Here is a 20,892-nt window from a genome sequence, read left to right as displayed (position 1 = left end):
CTGTGTTCACAGAAATTCAGAAAGCTTTCTTTTTAGCTTGGGAAAACTCAGTTGGGTCAAAGGGAGACCATCTTTGCTCTAGAATGGTGGGGGTCAGTCCTCCCCAGGCTGCAGCCATTTAGAAGAAGAAAAAGAGTTTGGATTTATATCCTCCCTTTCTCTCCTGTAAGGAGACTCAAAGGGGCTTACAATCTCCTTTCCCTTCTCCACCACAACAAATACCCTGTGGGGTGGATGGAGCTGAGAGAGCTCCGAAGAACTGTGACTAATCCAAGGTCACCCAGCTGTGTTGGAGTGCACAAGCTAATCTCATTCACCAGATAAGCCTCCACAGAAGTGGCAGAGCGGGGAATCAAACCCGGTCCCCCAGATTAGAGTGCACCTGCTCTTAACCACTACACCCTGCTGGCTCTCATGGTCACTTGGGGAGCAGAACATTGCCCCCACATCCCTCCTCCTTCCCCCCAGGTCCATACACTGAACTTCAAGACCTGGTGCAAAAAAAATTGTTTGGTTGTGGTGGGGGAGGGCAGCCGCCCGTACAGCAGGAGGGGGGCGGGAACTCAGATTTTGCACCGGGCTACATTTTCCCTAGATACGCCTCTGCTTCTGGGGCACCTGTCTCTGCAAGTGAACACTCCTTCCAGAAAGTGCAAAATATATGATGGCCTCTCGGGGGATCAAAGCCCAACTGGGGAGACTCCATGGCAACCACAAGGGTACCAACCTGAGGACTGAGGACTCCTGCTCTAGAGCACAAGATGCTTAGCTTAATCCTTTGCGTTGCAATGTCAACGGAGCCACCTTCCCCTCTTTCCAGTTCCCTGCATTTCTATTAATCCCAAACAGCCTCTTCCTCCACTATCAAGACGCAGGGGCGGACAAGGAGGGATTCTGCCAGGAAATTCCATTTTCTAATTTGCCATATGCTGACTCCAAAGAGGAGAGAACCAGCTGGGTTCCAGTCAGCTGGAAAGGCTGCGCCTCTAAACCCCGGCCGCATCAACACTGGCTGAGGCACTTCGCTGCCAAAAGGGCCCCCGCAGGTGTCCTCCCCCGCCAGCAGAGAAACAAACATGCTGAGCAAATGCAAACGTTTGCTGGGATCCCAAAGTAGTGCCGATAACAATAAGCGCCTTGCGTGCCGAGCTCTCCAGGAAAGGTTCCAATCTAGCTCAGTTTCTGCTTCTCTAGCCCCGCAGTTGTGGCTCTGTTAGCCAAACCATGCGTGGAAATAAGGGCAAGCAAAACACCGACGGATACTTGTAACCATTCGTCGCAGTGACTTTTAAATCGTACACATATAGTTTATGCTAATGGTACTGTGAAATTGATGCATACTTGTTTTGTTGTACTGGTCGTTGACTGTAAATGATTGATTGATTGATTGATTGATTGATTGATTGATTGATTGATTGATTGATTGATTGATTGATTGATTGAAATTGGGTCTGCATTATTTGATCGATATCCATTTTTAAAGCTGTTCGTCACCCTGAGCCTGACCCGGGTTAAAAACGGCGGGCTTCGTGTCCAATTCTGGCTGCAGTTGCCCGGAAGTGAGGCAAGGAGAAATCTTCCTTGGCCTGGGATCGACTGCCGGTGGCAACCCACAAGCCAGGTCAGAGGGAAGACTGGGCGGTACCCAAGAACTTGCTTGGGGACACAGGGCTTTGGTAGCATATATAGAAGGAAGGTGGCAGTGGATTTCACGTGGGTGACGGGGGAACGTGTCCTGGCCATCATGTGGTGCTGGAGCTGGTAGCTGGAGATTTCCTGCTATCTCAGGTAGTCTCCAGGTGACAGGGAACAGTTTACCTGGAGAAAATGGTGCCTTTGGTGGGTGGTCTCTGTTGGCATTATTCCTCACTGAAGTCCCTCCCCGCCCTACGCAGGCTCCGCCCCCAAAATTTCCAGGTATTTCCCAGCAACCCAAAGAAACCAGCTGGGTCTGAACAACATAGAGAAGTAGGGCAAAGAATCTGCTTGTCCCCACTGAGGCTGCACCCTCAGATTTTTCCCCACAGCGGTGTCACCCTACAAGCCATTCCTCTCTCCTGGAAATAACCAACCTGGCGTTTTTTTAAAAACAAGGACCCAACTTTGAGTCCTCTGTGGGGCTCTCGCTGGCAAATAGCATGCACAAATCCTTGGTGAGGGGGTCCCCGGCTCCTTTGTTTCGCCCCCCCCCTTTAAACAGCCACGCTGAGAAACGAAAACACCGCCCCTCCCCCAGCGAATCCCTTGCCCCAGCGTTAAGAGGAAACCCCTGCTTTTGGTAACAACAGCCTTAGCCAGAAATGCATTGCAACATTGTTGGATACAGAGAAATTCATGCACAATTTCACACCTATTTAGAAAGTACCGGGAGGATAAAAGGCAGGGCTATTTAAAAAAGGAACCCCGAAAATTCCTGATGAGCCTTGGATGTTCAGCTCACGCCACCGGCCGGAGGAGAAAGAAGCATGCTGCTCCTCCCTCTGGGGTTCTCCTCCACACCAGGCAGGAACGAAGAGGGCTGAGGTGTCATTCTGGCCGACAGACGTGGATTTCAACCCGTCTGGGATGAACGATTGCTTCCCGGAAGCATCTCGGCCTGCCTTCTCCCTCTCTCGCATCGCCTCCTCCTTTTGCCTGCCTTCTCCCTCTCTCGCGTCGCCTCCTCCTCTAGTGTGTGAGAGACCGGCACAGTAGGCCTTCTTTGGTGCTTCGCCCAGTCCCCGGCGACAAAATCCGGATCGCAAGAAGAGGGAAGAGCTGTCGTGAGAAACCGAACCGTCCCGACAGTAAGCACAAAGGTCTCGTGCAGCGTCGGCTCTAGGAGGCCGAGCCAATGGAACCCGAGTGGAACGTCACGTACCCGGAGGAGGCAGAAGGCGAACTCAAAAAGCTGCTCGTGCTGCCTCCTTTGCTACTGTTTCCCCGTAGGTCCCCTTGGAGCCCCCAATAGGGACTGAGACCTGTCCGAAAGCCCTCGGGCTCCGAACGGCTGCTGCTCACCCCGCGGTCCTCCGGCGTCTGGGCCTCGCACAGCTCAATGCGGATCTGCTCAAAGCACGAGGGGTCGTCGCTCCCTTTGGGGAAGAGGTTCTTGGCATCCTCGTGCACCATGAACTGCCTAGGCACCGTCAGCGAGCCGCCCCGTCCCGAGAAACGGCGCAACACCTGGGGCTCCCGCTCAAAATCAGTCAAGGGGAAGCGGGCGAGGGCTGCCGCATCTGAGCAGTGCTGGAGGGCGTCCGGGATGAGGGAAACAGAAGCGGAGCGCATGGGGGCATTCCTGGGGCTGGGCATCGGGTCATCGATGAAACTGACCACCTCCTCCTTGCCGAAGCATTTGTAGCCGCCCCCTTCCTTGTAGAAGTCCTCACAGGAGAAGGGTCGCAGGGCCAGCACGCTCTCGGCAGACTTCCTGCGCTTGCGGTGTTGCCGTCCTTCCTCCGGGTAGGAGACGAGGCTGCTCCTCCGCCAGTCGTGGCCGTGCCGAGGGATGAGCAAGTGGGCCAGGCCAGAAGCCACGTCTTCACCCGCTCCCCAACGCTGAAGGTAGGCAGAAATCTGACCAGTTGTCCAGATGTCTGTTTCATCGTGGGAAAATCGCCTTGTGGGCGGGACCTGGTGAGGAACGGAAAAGCGACATCATCAATTCAGCCCTCAGGGGTTGGGAGCCAGCTTAAGAAAGAAACGGAGAGTTACAGGAGTAAACAGTTTTCCCAGAATGCTCTTGGGACAGGACAGGTACAGGAACGCTCAGCAAAAATGCCACCTGGACCTTCTTGTTGGGAAGCAGCAAGGAGAAAGCCAAGCATTCTTGTCACCTGTTAGTTGCCCGGACAAAGACGACTCTACACAAGTAGAACACCTTTTTATTTTGGGTGCTGTGTGGTTTCCGGGCTGTATGGCCATGTTCTAGCACAGGGGTAGGGAACCTGTGGCTCTCCAGATGTTCAGGAACTACAATTCCCATCAGCCCCTACCAGCATGGCCAATTGGCCATGCTGACAGAGGCTGATGGGAATTGTAGTTCCTGGTATCTGGAAGAAACTTAACAGGTTCTACCTGATACCTAACAGCATTCTCTCCTGACGTTTCGCCTGCATCTGTGGCTGGCATCTTCAGAGGATCTTCTGAAGATGCCAGCCATAGATGCAGGTGAAACGTCAGGAAGAAAATACTTCTTCATTCTGTTCCTTACAACCCGGAAACTTCCCTAAACAAAGTGATTCCGATGCATTAGAAAGCCTTCGACAATACCTTTTTATTTTATTTTTTATTTTATAATTAGCCTTTTAGACCGCCCTCCCTCGAAAGGCTTAGGGTGGTGAGCAACAAAGAAGACAATGCTTCAATCATAACACACTAATACACATTAAAATCAATCATAAAACAATAACGAAATATACACTATAAAGCAGGAACTATATCAGATGGCGACGAAACCTCCACCCCACCAACTATGACAAAGAAAGCGCAAGTCACGCCCACATCCTAGGGGCCAACTTGACTTTGAACCATTAGGTGGCAAAGGTCATCTGGGGTGACTGGCACTCTCAGCAAACCAGCCGCACAGCAGCACTGTAAGTGGGGATTTTTTTTAAAAAAAATGTGTCACATTGTTTGCGCCAAGTCATGACATTAGTCACATTCCTGCTCTTTTTCAGAAAGGTCATGCTGGTTCCTCTGAGTGGGACTCTTATCTGGACAAAGAACACATTCACACCTACTTTCGGTTCAACAAAGTGATACTATCGGGTGTGGCTGTTCATAGGCCAATATCCCCTGGAAGATGGAGCATTCACCTTATCTGTATGTTTCCCCAGGAGTTATTTTTGGGGGAGGAAGGGAGAACTGGGCATAGAAAATCAGCTCAATTTATTCAGCATTTTGTTTTATCCTGCTCTTCCTGCAAAGAGTTCAGGGCCATGTACATCGTTCCCCCTTCTTTCAGTTGATTATCACATCAACACTGGACCTGTCCGCACAAGCCACTAAAAACATTTTGAAAACTTTCCAAAACGTTTTCAGAACTCCCCATTTGTCCATGAAAACACTTCCTGGCCGCCATCTGTGGTGGTTCCAGTTTTTAAAAACTCCTTCTTAGATTCACAGCTGCGAAGCTTCAAAGCCTCGTGCTGCAATTCTCCAGGGATCATGTCTAAGTAGCAACCTTCTGAAATTTAAAAAAAAAACTGACGGAAATACAGAGGGAGACAGCTGGCACAAGCTCAGAAAATGGCGCCGATGAGGAAGTCCAGGGAAATATTTTAAAGAGATCGCACAGCAAGTGAAAACATTTTCAAAACATTTTCAAAAAAAATAATGCATGCAAATAAAACATTTTCAGGCAGGGGAAAAAAACGTTTTATGCTAAAAACCATGTGGAATTCCATGGAAGAAACACCTGATTTCCTGCTGCAAAACGTTTTATTTGGTTTGTATGGAATGGACCACTGTGAAGTAGGCTAGATACACAGAGAAAGAAAGTGGTCTAAGATCACGTGGCACACTTTGTGGCAGAGCAAGGATTTGAATCTGGTTCACTTCCTAGACCATAGGCCAACACTCTAACCACCAACCCTACGCAGGGTCACCCACTGAGTTACTTGAAGGAAGTTGTGGAAAAATCCATCACAAATAGCTCCAGTTATGGCTAGTCTGCCTCAACCAGTGAACTTCCTTGGGGAACTCCCATCCAAGTACTAACTGGGTAAAGATCTGCTGAAATCAGGTTATCATGGATCATCTGCAAACAGTAGTCTGAGTGAGGCAGCTCTGTACACAGACCGACGGCACCTCCTTCTCTCTCTGTATTGCCTTGGGGTCAAGCAGGCTTTGTTCCTTCATTTCAAATATTTAGATGCAGCCTCAGCCAGGAGATCTGCATAACCAGGCAATAAAAATAGAAACTGCGCTGCTAAAGCTAGACATGATAAAATATGCAGCAGCGGAGTCAGCGCATCCAGCAGCCAAAATATGCAATGCAATATGCAAACCTGTTTGATCAAGAGTTGGAAAACTCAAGGAAGATACCCATCGTGAGCAGCGATCGCTCCAAGAGATACACCACCCCCCTACCTATCCCATCTGGCCATTTCCAACTGATGTTGGAACGCCAGTGAGCAGGTCTAATCGAAGGCAAGTTTTCTTTGGTAAGGTGGACTCCGAGATATCATTTCAGTTCCTTGAAAACCCCTTTTGGGCCCCAAGAATGCCTTTGCCCCTCGACGTTAAAGACAGAGCTAATTGCCCCTCAACATTAAAGGCAGTACCAATCTCCCCTGGGGCTACAGAACACTCTTGTTTCTCTTCTGTTGCTGTGCTGTTGTGTTGTAGCAGCTGGCAATCAGTTTTCAGTTTTCAGATCCTCTGAAGATGCCAGCTACAGATGCAGGCAAAACGTCAGGAGAAAATGCTACTGGAACATGACCATACAACGTGGAAAAACCACAACGCCAGAGTTTTCCCATTCTTTCTGCGGGCATGCTTGAGCCAGTTTCAGCAATTTGGGTGACTCAACTGGTTTTGGGCTCTTCCATTAGCAGTGTAGCCTGGTTCATTAATTTCTGATCTATGGACTATGTGTAGGTTATTTTATTTTATTATTTGGGTTACTGTTTTGCCTTCTAAATTATGGGTTTTTTTTGTCGAAACAGTTTTTATGTATTGTCATTTTGGCTGTACATCTCCCCGAAACAGACATGGGAGGGGTGATTGATAAATCTAATAAACAAACAACCAAACCAACAAATAAAATTGTAAGTTCCCAGGGGCAGAGAGCTGCCTTCTTTTATGTTTTGACAGTGCTTTCCATCTAAGTTAGATTGTGACTCTGTCTTCAACATGGGGCTTCCTTCAAATAGTATCTGGAAGGTATAACTGGTACCCAATGCTGGCTGGCACTGGTAGTACAGGAACTTTTTTAGGTCGCAATCAAAGGGCTGGTATTGACTTTATGGGTATTGGGGCTTGTTTTCTTTCCTGTCATTAAAATATATTGGTTTTGCCAAGGTACCTTGCTTCATTGAACTGCTTTTGAACACTCAACCCCCAATCCAATAGAAGGACCCCTGTCTTACCTGGAGATACTGCATTTTGTCCTCTGGTGGAGTCTTCACGGGATAGCTGGGGAGGCCCCGCTCCAGAGCTGACAGGTCATACTTGGTCAAATGGTCCAAGGTCAAAGAATCCCTGGAGAAGTTGTAATCGTAGGCCCTTTCGTACATCAACTCAGTGTGGATGGCCCCTTCAAGGCTGTTTTCTGCAGTCCAGGGAGAAGCAGAGGGATGGAGAGATGTCACAAGAAGCAATCGAGGTGTTTGGAAGATGGGGGCGAATATATACATGGGCAATACGTCCCTGCCCATGAGAACTAGCCCTTTCACTGACTGGGATAATTGTCGGTGAGCTAGTGAGGGCTGTATTGCAGGATCCTCCTCGCCCAGAAGTCTAGCACCTCTTGCTCTTCAGCAGAGGCGTACCGGGGGTAAATGGCGCCCAGAGACAAATTGTCTCCAGGACGCCCCCAGCTCTGCCCCTGATGCCCCCAGGCTCCACCCCCTGCCCTTGACCCCGCCCATGTCACCATGGACATGGGCAAGGTCTAAGGTGGGCAACCCCCCCCCCAGACTCCCCCTGCCGGCTGGGAGCCCAGTCGGCAGGAGGGGGGAAGGAAGGGGGGAGTCCAGGGTGCGGTTGAGGGCGCTTGGAGGTAGCAGGAAGTCCTGCTGCCTCGTTGTTTTTGCATGCCTCGACTGATACGGACGGGTCCGCGAAAACGACAAGGCAGCAGGACTTCCTGGTCACATGATTTTGTGCCCCCCACGTGACCAGAAGAGTGGCGCCGGGGACAAGGGGTACCCCTTGTCCCTAGGTAGATACGCCACTGCTCTTCAGCAACAGGACGTCAGAGGCGGACCGCCTAGAGGGACATGGGGACAGCTGCCCTGGTGCCTTCTCCCTGCTCCGGGGAGCCCCGGAGGGCGGGCGCAGGCTCTGCCTGAAGTCACCTGTGGGCCGGAACTGCCAGGGGGCAATAGGGGGAAGAGTGCTGGGCTGTGGAGCTCCCTTCCTCTCCTCCTTGGGATGCAGAAAAGGTAGGGAAAATGTAGCCCAGTGCAAAATCTGAGTTTTCCACCCTTCCCCACTACAACCGAACAATGTTTTTTTTATGGAACCAGGGGGAAAGGAGGAGGGGTGTGTGTGTGTGGGGGTGATTTTCTGCCCCACACGTGACTACATGGCCCCAGCCCAGGGATATTGGATCCCATATGTCCCCCTGGGTGGTACTCCCCTGCCTCTGGCTAAGACCCTGAAGAGCAACTGTCAGTCAGAGAAAACAAGTCAGACTGTGATAGACCAAGGATCCAGTATAAAGCAGACGCAGGGTGTGCGATTATGTGGCTAGATCAGAATCTTTTAAAGAGCAACCTTTTGTGACAATGAAAATGCAGGGAAGGGAGGGGCCAGGACTGAACATTTCCTACTCTGGTCCTGCGCATCGGCTGTACAAGCTGCCCAAGGGTTACTCTGACCTTCTTCCGCGTCGTCGTTGGACATGATGGCCACGCACTTCTCCCAGACGGATTTGAGGTCAGCCCGGTAGCGGTCACAGGCCCAGAGGAAGAGAGGCAGGAGGAGAGACTGGATGACCGAGCACCAGAGCATGCACAGCACCATCCAGTCGTAGGCCACGTCCGACTTCAAGCTGGTAAAGCTCACCACCTGCCAGGTCAAGCGTTGGAAACGTCAGGGAGGGGCTAGAGAAAGGGGGGTGGCCTCCAAAGGGCCGGTGGCTCCCTCGATCTCTGTGGGATAAACCATTTGCAGCAGCAATGACTGAAGTCAGATTCGGCTAAAGATGCCGGAGAGGCAAAATGATCAGAGGGAAAATATTTCTTTCCAAGATCCCACCCCCATGAAAAACTGGGAATTTTTGCGGAACTCTTAATTAGAATGAGTGAAAATGTTTTTAAGACAAGATGTTACTCCCATGGAAGATGCATTAACGGTCTCCCCTTTGCATTGTTTCCTCAGCTTTCACTGATCACCCAGGGCTGCCGTTTGCAGATCTGATACGTGTCTGTATTGCTGTCTGTGTGCTTGTCCAGTGTGTGTGTGTGTGTGTGTGTGTGTGTGTGTGTGTGTGTGTGTGTGTGTGTGTGTGTGTGTGTGTGTGTGTTGGTGTGTGCTTGGAGGGTTAAGCCCCAGAGGTGGATTGGCCATTGCAGGCAACTGGGATGGGTCCCAGTGCTAGGGATGCCGGCCTCCAGGTGGGATCTCGGGATCCCCCGGAATGATAGCTGCTCTCCAGACTATAGAGATCAGTTCCCCTGAAGAAAAATGGATGCTTTGGAGGTTGGACTGCATGACATTGTACCCCACTCAGGTTCCAGGAGTTTCCCAACTCTGGCAATTTTAGCCTCCCATTGCCCACCAGTAGTAGTAGTAGTAGTAGTAGTAGTAGTAGTAGTAGTAGTAGTAGTAGTAGTAGTAGGAGGAGGAGGAGGAGGAGGAGGAGGAGGAAGAATTTGGATTTATACCCCACCTTTCTGTCCTGTAAGGAGACTCAAAGTGGCTTACAAGCTCCTTCCCCTTCCTCTCCTGAAGGTGGGGAGACTTGACAACCCTACTCACTGGACTGATGATGGCTTCCCCCCCCCCCCCACCTGGACTGGAACAGCCTAATGGCAGAAGGGCTGAGATCAGTCTACCCAAATGCCACACTGGACCCGGGGGGTGGGGGTGGGGGGGTGGCCTCCGGCCAGCATAAACCCTGTGCAGACTGTAGAAGGCAGTGTTCTGGCTAGCCCAAGCCAGATGCGAGCTGGGCAAAATCGGCACCTGGCCAGCTAGTTAGACAGTCTGTTGCTTCCTTCACAGAGATGTGATGGTTGGGGAGGCTTTTCTCAGGACTGTTTCCCCCTCTCCGTTTGCCCTCACCCCATGCCTTGATATGATTCATAAGAACATAAGAAAGAGCCTGCTGGATCAGACCAGAGTCCATCTAGTCCAGCACTCTGCTACTCGCAGTGGCCCACCAAAGCATCCCCCTATTCTATTACTTATTTAAAATGCTGTTCACTTGTTTAAAGGTTGTTTGCTATTCACTTTGTTAAAAATGCTCGGGAAATCTTCCTTTTTCCCGCATCATCTCTGGATGTAAACCAGGGGACCTGCGATCAGCTTGATTTCCCCAGCATTTAAAAAACGGCAGCTACACAGGCCCTGATTCAGACGGGGGTTGTGGTATGTGTGTGTGGATGTGTGTGTGGGTGTGGAGTGTTAGGCGAGGACACGAAGAAGTAATTTTTCAAAAGGAAAAAGAGGGAAAAAGCTTCCTTCTCAGCTTTCGGCCTTTCCCCTTGCAGTCCCGAGGCGGCTTTGCCTGGGGAAAATCATCTCTTTCCGCCCAGACCTTTATTTTGCAAAGTGATAGAATTCTTGGCAGCCGTGAATTTCAATTGGAAGAAAGGAAGGCCAGCATATACAAAACCAATTCATATTCATCGAGGCCAGCCAAGGCGCCCTCCCCCGGCCCCCCTCCCCCGTTAATCAATGTTTCATTAACGCCACAGCATAAGCCAAATTCAAATTAACTTAATTTGATCTTTATAAATTGAATACTTAATGTCGTTCGGCAGTTATGAGAAAACGCCGCCGAAGCTGGCTCGGAGTAAAAAATGGCAACCGCTCCAGAGATCAGGGGGTGGGAGAAGAGATGTGCTTTCCGCTGCAATTTTTCAAAATTAATCGGAAAGGGCCGCAGGATTCAAGTCGCCGGAGACGACCGCAGCCTCCTGCTTGGATCAAGCAGCCCATCCAGGGCTTCTTCCATCCACAATTGACTGCCTGGCTGTAGAATGCCTGCAAATTCTGCAATCCTGCAGAGCCAGACGCAGAATTTCCAACCCCAGTTGGTACCCGCCCCCAGTTCAAGTCTAGTCCCCCTCTCTCTCACTCACAAATCCTTGTCCCAGTAGGTTTGCAAGCTCTGGGTGGGGAAATACCTGGAGTTTGGGGGTGGAGCCTAGGGAAGGCGGGGCTTGGACAGGCAAGGGACCCTAGTAGGGTACAATGGACTCTACCATCCAAAAAGAGCAGCAGTGGCGCAGTGATTAAGAGCAGGTGCACTCTAATCTGGAGAACCGGGTTTGATTCCCCGCTCTGCCACTTGAGCTGTGGAGGCCAGATTAGTTTGTGCAACACAGTTCTTCTGAGCTTTCTCAGCCCCACCAACCTCATAGGGTGTTTGTTGTGGTGGAGAAGGGAAAGGAGATTGTAAGCCCCTTTGAGTCTTCTTACAGGAGAGAAAGGGGGATATAAATCCAAACTCCTCCTCCTCCTCCTCCTCCTTCTTCTTCTCCTTCTTCTTCGCATCTATGTTATCCGGGGGAACTGAGCTATGTTGTCTGGAGATCAGCTGTAATAATGGGAGATCTCCAGGCTCTGCCTGGAGGTTGACATCCCAGCATCATGAGCGCATGGTAACAAATGGGAAAACACATCCCATTTGTGCAAAATAGCCTTTTTTTGCCCCCAAGTTGGTGGGAGGGGCATTTGTGTTATCGATTTTTCTTTGCACTAGCTGACAGATAAACCAACTGACATCTCAAGTGTATTCCCTGAAACAGTGGGAGGAGACGGGAAATGGCAGCCCCTCTACGCTTCACCCCTTGGCCACATTTTTCCTATTTCCTCATCCTGGCCACTCTTTCCCTTGTCCTCTCTGTGGTGGCAGCTGCCACAATATCATGTGTCATTTGGCACAGCCACCCAAATTCTGGTGAGCCTACCTCACAGGGTTGGTGTGAGGATAAAGCAGTGGAGAGGAGGCCCATTCAGGTAGCTCAGAGCTCCTTGAAGAAGGGCAGGATAAAAATGTATAAATAGACAAAGCAAGGTCACAAAGCAGAAAACAGTGTGTTCTCTCTCTCCTGTTGTACCCAGGACATGTTTAAACATTTTTTTTCAATAATTGGGCTCTCACGTTACTCCAAGGGCAGGCCGGCTGGAAGCATTCCCAAACACGCTTCCATTGTGAATGGTGAAATGCAGCCACACAACTGGCAGAGAAGCGTAGCATTGAGGGCAAAGCTCTGGGAGAAGCTTGATATAGGGGAGGGGTGTGTGTGAGTCTTCTTGGCAGAAGCGCCAGCTCTCCTTTGAGGCACTGTCACCTGCAGGACAGCTTTGGAGGGAAAGCAGGCCAGCACCAAAGACAGCCACTCTGTGTGCCCAACTGCAGACTCCCCAGCCATAGTCAGCGGATGCTTTGAAGATTGGAGAAAGGGAGGGAAGAGCAAAATGTTTGTACCCATTCGCTCAGGCAGTGGACCAGGGAAGAGGGCCAAAATATTGGTCAGCATTCAGTCCAAAAAGTTATCTTCATCATTTGTACAACCCACTGATAAAGAGGGAGTTATGCAGCATGATATACCCACATCTCTGCCCCGAGTGGATTACAGTCTACCATTCAACAGAAGAAGAAGAAGAAGAAGAAGAGGAGGAGGAGGAGGAGGAGGAGGAGGAGAAGAAGAAGAAGAGGAGGAGGAGGAGGAGGAGGAGGAGGAGAAAAGAAGAAGAAGAAGAAGAAAAGAAGAAGAAAAGAAGAAGAAAAGAAAAGAAGAAGAAGAAAAGAAGAAGAAGAAGAAGAAGAAGAAGAAGAAGAAGAAGAAGAAGAAGAAGAAGAAGAAGAAGAAGAAGAAGAAGAAGAAGAAGAAGAAGAAGAAGAAGAAGAAGAAGAAGAAGAAGAAGCAGCAGCAGCAGCAGCAGCAGCAGCAGCAGCAGCAGGACGAGGAGGACAAGACTTTGGATTTATATTCCACCTTTCTCTCCTGAAAGGAGATTCAAGGTGGCTTACAAGCTCCTTTCCCTTCCTCTCCCCACAACAGACACCTTGCGAGATAGGTGGGGCTGAGAGAGTTATGAACCAACTGTGACTAGCCCAAGGTCACCCAGCAAACCTCATGTGGAACAGTGAGGATTCGAACCCGCTTCTCCAGATTAGAGTCCCCTGCTCTTAACTACGATGCCACGCTGGTTCTCTGAATGAGAATAGCCTTGGTGGGTCAGACCAGCAGTCTCTATCATTTGGCATCCTGTTTCATCAGTGGATAGTTAAACGCCACAGAGAAGCCTCATGCTGGCTCTGCTGACTGCTCCCCAGTACCTTGCAATCAGAAACATTCTGCCACGGAGAGAATGGAAAGTGAAAGCGAGGCTTGAGGAAATATATCTGTATAAGAAATCTTGCCGTGATGGACATTCGAACCTGCAGCGCGGCAGACACCTTGTGCATAACCAGCCAGCAACAGAGAGATCCTGAACCACAGAGGTCTCCAAGGCAAAAAGTGTATTTTATCTATTTTCACAAAAAGGCTCTTAATCGGATGGATTAACTTACACTGTTAGGAACTGGGAGTCTGTGAACTCAAATTGCCAAAGCCACCGAGCGGCCGCAAAAATCCCACGCACTGACAGCAAAATCTACCCAGGCTTCCTGTGCCATTACAGCATTTAAACCCATTTTTGCACACGGCATCCAAGCAGATCAGCATCCTCAGCCAGCGAGCCCTTTTAAAGAGGAAAAGCTGCATTTCTCGCCTGCCACGTTTCTGGAAAGAAATCACGGCAGACTGTCCTTTCCCTGGGGGGACGACACCTTTTGCAAGAGAACACATCAAAGGAACGAGGAGTCCTTTCCTCTGTGCTCTGGCTGGCATTGCTCAAGGCGATGCTCCTGCCCCCCCCCCCTTCTGCATTCTCAACATCCCTCCCCCCCTCTGCTTCTCTAGGGATTCTCAGAGAGGAATTGTGCTCTGTACAGCCTTCTCCGAGAGCTAAAATCCTGTCACTGCTGGTCTTTGCTATTTTAAAAATATCAGAGATCAGCTTGGGGGAAATCAGCTGACACCAAGCGACTTGGAATGCTTTTAGTCCCTGCAAAAAAATAATTTCTTCCATGGCACACTCCCTCTTTCTCCCCTACCCGCATCCCTTCCTCGACATCCACTTTTCTATGACACAAATGACCTATCCTGCTTTTAGAGGAACGGGACAGACTCGAATGGTTGTGCATCCAGACGGCTGCACCGCAAATGGCTGAACAACAAATCAGGAAGACCCTGGTTCAAATCTCTTCTCTGCCACGAACTCACCAGACTGAGACGGCCTCGCCCGGAGGAACAGTGGCCCGCCTTCCAGGGCTAGTGTATAAGCTCACATTTTATAAAATCAAAGGATGGTGAGGATTATCCAGTGATAATCGTATCACCAGGACTCTTCTCTTGCCAGGCACCGAGGCAAAATAATGGTTCATTCCAGAAGGGAAGGAAGAACGTGTAGGCAAAGTGCTGTGGAATCCAGGCATACTGACTTTGTGCTCCTTGGGTGCCTTCTTGCACTTTAGCACCACCCCCCTGGCAGCCGGAATGCAGCCTTGCCACCACAGATCACCAGCAATCAGAAGACTTCATAGAGCCAGCGTGGTGTAGCGGTTAAGAGCAGGTGGATTCTAATCTGGAGAACAGGGTTTGATTCCCCACTCCTCCACCCGAGTGGCAGAGGCTTATCTGGTCAACCAGATGTGTTGCCGCCCTCCTACATTCCTGCTGGGTGACCTTGGGCCAGTCACAGTTCTCTCTGAACTCTCTTAGCCCCACCTGCCTCACAAGGTGTCTGTTGTGGGGAGAGGAAGGGAAAGGAGCTTGTAAGCCACCTTGAGTCTCCTTACAAGAGAGAAAGGTGGGGTATCAATCCAAATTCTTCTTCTTCTTCTCTTCATAGGACCAGCAGGGTTCTGACTCTGGCCTAGCTCCTCAATCTAAGCAACTTGGATAGAGAATTTAAAATAGCGCCTAGGGCAAGAACTGCCCAGCATTGAACTGCACACCCCATCCCTGAACCATGTGAAGTTTGGGGCAGGGTTCACAGTTCAGCACTGTGCTGTCCACTTGCTCCCCCTCCTCTCACGCCCCCTTGGGTTGCTGCCTGCATTCCATCTGTTGTCTGCCTGAGGCTGCGGACCCTGGGCCGGTGCCCCCCCTTTCTGTCCCACCCTAGATATGCTTCTCGGGTTCTATGTAAGCTCAATATTGTGTCTTCAGTCAACATCCAGAAACATCTGAGCTTGCCTCTCTTTAGAAAAAGGTCTGGAATCCATGCCCTGCAAAGAGAGACTTAGGGAGCTGGGGATGTTTAGTCTGGAGAAGCGAAGGTTTAGGGGGGACATGATGGCTATGTTTAAATATTTGAAGGGATGTCATGTTGAAGAGGGAGCAAGCTTGTTTTCTGCTGCTTCAGAGACTAGGACACGGAGTCATGGATTCAAGGTGCAGGAAAAGAGATTCCACCTAAACATTAGGAAGAACTTTCTGACTGTCAGGGTTGTTCGACGGCTGAATTCACTGCCTCAGAGAGGGGTGGAGTCTCCTTCTTTGGAGGTTTTGAAAGAGAGGCCGGATGATCATATGTTGAGAGTGCTTTGATCGTGTGTTCCTGCAGGGCAAGGGGTTGGACTGGATGGCCCTTGAGGTCTCTCCCAACTCTATGATTCTAGAACTGGCAAGACATTTTAAAAATTCTGATCACCCTGTGAGCTCCTAAGGGGCACCTGGCTGGTGAACGTAGGTAGACTGAGACGGTCCAGATGTCCCTTTGGTCTCATTTAGTCTGTAAACATTTGGCCAGGTTGTTGCATGAAACTCTTGGGATACTGATGGCTTTTTCTTGTTTCATGTCCAAACTGGGGGAGGAGCTGGAAAGGGGCAGAGGCAGGCCTTGAAAAACTGAAGCCATCGCATCCTTCTGTTGCTTTTGGAGAAGAGAGATCGATGCCAAATTGGTTTCCATACTGTCACCAGCATGTGGCCAGAGATCTATTGCTGTGGGGGTGTCTCAGAAGTGCCACCAGCCCCAGCCCCGAGCCCTGACGAAGTGGGGAAAGAGAGAAGATCAATTAAGCATCAACTGGGCAACCTCTTCGCCGCAAGGATTCCTGTTTGCTGCTCCAGGAGGCCAAATGGGAAAATATACGTCTGTTAGTTTTTTAGAGCGCAAGAATGAGACATGCGTCCAATTATAGAATCGGGGGGGGGGGGGGGCTGGAGCTGTTGAGCAGCCTCTCTTCCCTGCCATGGCCACCACCCCCCTCCCCAGATGCCAAGGGAAGAAACCATGCCTAGAAAATCAAGCGGCGGAGCTGGGAGGCCAGCTCTCCACGTCTGGAGACAGCCTCCGAGATGAGATGCCGTATTTATTTTTCCCCTCATCTGGAAGCGGCTATGTTTAGCAGGGGCCGTCTCTGCGGGTTGGAGGGAGGGCCTGGGAAATGGGATGACGGGAGATTTGGAATCCAGTTTTGGCAGGCGTGTTGTTTTCCAAAGCCGGGGCGGGGGGTGATTTTCACAGAACCGTGAGCGACAAGCCTCATTCCCAGTTCTCTGCTTCTATGATAAGAATGCAGCCAGCTTCCAACACTCATGGTTTCTGAGCAAAAGGATATCTTTTTCTATATGTGTACCAAATTCCAGTGTTCAAGCTCCTCTGGAAACAACTCAGCCTGCTCCCTGAGTGCATTTCTAGCCTTATCTTCCACAAAGAGTCCAGTGAGGCATACAGGGTTCCCTGTCTTCCAATTTACCCTCCCATAAATCACAACTTCCATTTGAGGAAAGTTAGGCTGAGAAAATCTGAGTGGGCCAAGGTCACCTAGAGAGCTTCATGGCCAAATGAGAGTCAGCGTGGTGTAGTGGTTAACAGCAGGTGCACTCTAATCTGGAGAACCGGGTTTGATTCCCCGCTCTGCCGCTTGAGCTGTGGAGGCTTAACTGGGCAACCAGATTAGCCTGTGCACTCCAACACTATTCCAGCCCTATCTAGAAGAAGAAGAAGAAGAAGAGTTTGGATTTATATCCCCCCTTTCTCTCCTGCAGGAGACTCAAAGGGGCTTACAAGCTCCTTGCCCTTCCCCCCTCACAGCAAACACCCTGTGAGGTGGGTGGGGCTGAGAGAGCTCCGAGAAGCTGTGACTAGCCCCAGGTCCCCCAGCTGGCGTGTGTGGGAGTGCACAGGCTAAACTGAATTCCCCAGATAAGCCTCCACAGCTCAGGCGGCAGAGCTGGGAATAAAACTCGGTTCCTCCACAAGGTGACTGTTGTGGGGAAGGGAAATGAGGGGAAAGGGGCGTAGAAATCCAGATCTTCGTCTTTTTCTTCTATCACTGATCTCCCCCCCTTCTCCTCCCCCTTTTCCTTCTGGTTCTGGATATGAGAGGTTAAATATTTGTTGCCATCGGGTTTTAAAGTAAGTTTTAGCACCGATGGTATTCTGAATTTATTGTATTTATTATGAAATGTCAAAAGCTGTCCTGAGCTCCTGAGGGGAAGGGCAGTATATAAAACAAAAGAAATAAAGAGAAATAAAGTAAAAACAATCGAGACCCACTTGCCCAGTTCACTAGACGCCCCAGAAACTCTGGCAAGACTCACCAATATGGGGAAGCCCATCAGAAAGTCATAGATGCAAACGATCCCAGTGATCAAATAGGTGATCTGGAGCGAGGTCTTAATGGGTTCGGATCCGTCAATGGACGACCGGCGCTTGCCCTGTGCGTCCTCCACCACGATGGTGGGCACGTTGAACTTGTTCTTGTCGATGTTGTGCCCTGTCTGGATGAAGAAGGTCTGGAAGAGGGAGATCCCCGCACAGACCATGCCCATGACGACGCTCCCGCTGATCAGGAGCAGGAAGCAGACACCGAAGCCCAGGCCGATCTCCGTCACGACGAAGCGGCAGTCGCTGGCGTAGAAGCGCTCGGCCGTGTCGTGCCAGCCCACCGCCGGCAGCGTCGAGAGGATGAAGGACACCATCCAGATCCCCATGACCGTGTGCACGGCTTGCTTCTTTGTGTTGCTCAACCTGCCCAGGAGAAGGGAGGGGAAAGACTCGCAAAACCAGTTCGGTCAACAAAGGCCCTTTCTGCACGGCACAAATAAAACATCTTGAGGACAGAAATAGAAGCGTTTTGGAATGGAGTTCTGCACAGCTTCCCCCCCCCCCCAAAGGTTTTAAAAACATTTTATTTCAGATCGAAATGTTTTATTTAGGATCTGTCAAATGAGCAATCTTTCCCCCCCGGAACAGTTTTAAAACGTTTCCTGCTTGCTGTGCAGAGATCAGGAAACATTTTATTTCTCCTGCCCGATTTTGAAGCACTTTGCTTTGGTTTCTCTGTCACTCCGCGGCCCGCCCATTTTCTGTCGCTTTAGTGACTCATGCAGAGAGCTAACAGATAACCACTCTTGAAGGAGGATAGTTCTGCCGCATCTTTGCATCAGGAGTGATAAAAGGATCCAATCATACTAGATGCAAAAGTGCAGCAGAGCCACCGTTTCCACAGAGAGAATAATTGAAAGCAGGCACATTCCAGGACAATGGATCACGCAGAGTCATGGCAGGCACAGTTCACCGAGGGCTCACCAGAGCATCACGAATTCATTTTTCAAGTCATGCCAGCAGTCCCCCACAGCACACTAACATGGGCCCGCTACCAATTTTCCGATCCCCACCTACCAGATTCTTGCATTTGCTGAGTGAGCCTTAACTTATAGCAACATCTTCCCCGGTAAACTAATTGTGGTGGGTTTTCCGGGCTGTGTGGCCGTGGTCTGGTAGATCTTGTCCCTATTGTTTCGCCTGCATCTGTGGCTGGCAACTTCTGCTGCAGCCACAGAAACGTTAGGAACACGATCTACCAGACCACGGCCACACAGCCTGGAAAACCCACCACAACTAGTTGAATCTGGCCATGAAAACCTTTGACAATACATTCCCCAGTAAATCTGTCTAGCAGCAGTGGCGTAGGAGGTTAAGAGCTCGTGTATCTAATCTGGAGGAACTGGGTTTGATTCCCAGCTCTGCCGCCTGAGCTGTGGAGGCTTATCTGGGGAATTCAGATTAGCCTGTACACCCACACATGCCAGCTGGGTGACCTTGGGCTAGTCACAGCTTCTCGGAGCTCTCTCAGCCCCACCTACCTCACAGGGTGTTTGTTGTGAGGGGGGAAGGGCAAGGAGATTGTAAGCCCCTTTGGGTCTCCTGCAGGAGAGAAAGAGGAGATTATAAATCCAAACTCTTCTTCTTCTTCAATGTAACAGAGTTCTCCGTTGTTTTCAGAGCAAAGAGCACTTGCCTGTAATTGACTGGCCAGCGGACCATCCACATCCGGTGGTAGGAGAGCGAGGTGACCGAGAAGCAGGTGACCAGGGTCAAGGTGTAGAAGGTGGAGACGAAGACTTTGCACAGCCCCTCGTTCCACTCGTAGCCGGAGCGCTCCCGGCGGAGCTGGATGACCGAGTACATGGTGATGGGGATGGCGATGTTAAGGATGTGCGTGCCGGCCAGCGTGCAAATGAGGAACTCCAGCGGCTTCCATTTCTTCTGCTTGGCACTCACGCTGAGAATCCCCCAGGCGTTGGCGAGAACCGACAGCCCCGAGCAAACCAACCAGGCCACCGCGTTGTTATGCAGGCTACGTTCATCATTCATGATGGAAGGTGGAGTCACCATCTGGCGAAGCCAGGTGAGGATGACGTACCAGGAAGAAGGATGGAAGGAAATGCATCCTACAAGCCAGCAGGCGCCATCAAAGGTGCGTTGGGGAAGGGGAGAGATCCCACCAAAGGGCTGCTAGATCCAGGGTATCCAGTGAGGTATTATGGCCCATGGTACTGGAGAAGAAAAGGGGTTGGGGGAAGAGAAGAATAGTCAGGCATATAAGCAGCTTTCTTGCACCAACAAAGATGCATTTTAGATGCAATCAACACTCTTTCGAAACTCTTCCAAGGTTGGTATGTAACGTTCCCAGCCAACATTGAGCCTATGAGAAGCTGTGTGCCTTTTATGGAAATGCTCTTATGTTTCTGTCTCCTGCACTTCCTGGAAAACCAAAAATGAATCTATAACCTGAAGGAGAATCTGAGGAGGGGGTACAGGTGATGCTCATCCACCTTGATGCTCTAATGATCACCTCTGAAGATATAACACCCCCTTCTATTAATGGAAGCTATATTGGGTCCCTGTTGCTCAAAAGTTTCCAACCTCATAGAGTTACAAGAGCAGCTTCTAGAACAGACAAAACCAGCCAGACTCGAAGAAGGAACTAAAGATGAATGTAATGAGAAAGAAGAGTTTGGGTTTATACCCCACCTTTCTCTCCTGTAAGGAGACTCAAGGTGGCTTACAAGCTCCTTTCCCTTCTTCTCCCCACAACAGATACCTTGTGAGGCAGGTGGGGCTGAGAGGCTGAAGGAACTGTGACTAGCCCAAGGTCACCCAGCAGGAATGTAGGAGTGTGGAAACACATTTGGTTCACCAGATAAGCCTCTGCCACTCAGGTGGAGGAGTGGGGAATCAAACCCGGTTCTCCAGATTAGAATCCACCTGCTCTTAACCACTACACAACAGGGGATGTTGGGGACTGAGCCTGCTACCTTCTGACCACAAAGCAAATGTTCTACCACTAAGTCACCGCAAGAGCACAGTGATGATATTAAGAGCATCTGCTTCCTTATCTGAAGGGGTTCCAGTAAATCTGGGATTCTTGAGGGGCACAGTCTTGTTTACTCTTGCAAATATGCAGAATGGAAATGTTCAGGAGGGCATTTTTGTAGAGGAATTAGAACGGCGGTACAACGAAACAGCAAAAGGAAGACAACAGCATTTCTACAAGCCTCCGTTCTATAGCCCGTTGCAATGTTTATTGTACCTATCACCTCTTTTCTCTACGGCAATGTCCTCTATCTTCATTACATTATGTCATGCCTTAGACAGCTTGTCATCTAAATTTCTTCCACTTCTGTAATCCTCGTCCTCCTAAATTGTTTATCGGAGGTC

General features: G+C 50.2%; 1 protein-coding gene across 1 annotated transcript in view; it reads right to left on the bottom strand.

The window, feature by feature from the left end:
* Positions 1-495: 495 nt before the first annotated feature.
* The window catches only part of GPR153 (G protein-coupled receptor 153), a 37,999-nt gene continuing 17,602 nt past the window's right edge, over positions 496-20,892 (bottom strand). Inside the window, exons 2-6 of the mRNA XM_048519595.1 lie at positions 19,190-19,727; positions 17,487-17,916; positions 8,532-8,721; positions 7,077-7,258; positions 496-3,615 (exon numbers count right to left, since the gene is read on the bottom strand). Of these exons, the coding sequence (XP_048375552.1) occupies positions 2,818-3,615; positions 7,077-7,258; positions 8,532-8,721; positions 17,487-17,916; positions 19,190-19,566 (1,977 nt within the window). The 5' untranslated portion in view covers positions 19,567-19,727 and the 3' untranslated portion in view covers positions 496-2,817. The remainder of the gene's footprint in view (positions 3,616-7,076; positions 7,259-8,531; positions 8,722-17,486; positions 17,917-19,189; positions 19,728-20,892) is intronic.

This window comes from Sphaerodactylus townsendi, linkage group LG16, assembly GCF_021028975.2.
Source record: "Sphaerodactylus townsendi isolate TG3544 linkage group LG16, MPM_Stown_v2.3, whole genome shotgun sequence".
Classification (NCBI taxonomy): domain Eukaryota; kingdom Metazoa; phylum Chordata; class Lepidosauria; order Squamata; family Sphaerodactylidae; genus Sphaerodactylus; species Sphaerodactylus townsendi.
This window is presented reverse-complemented; position numbering and strand designations above follow the sequence as displayed.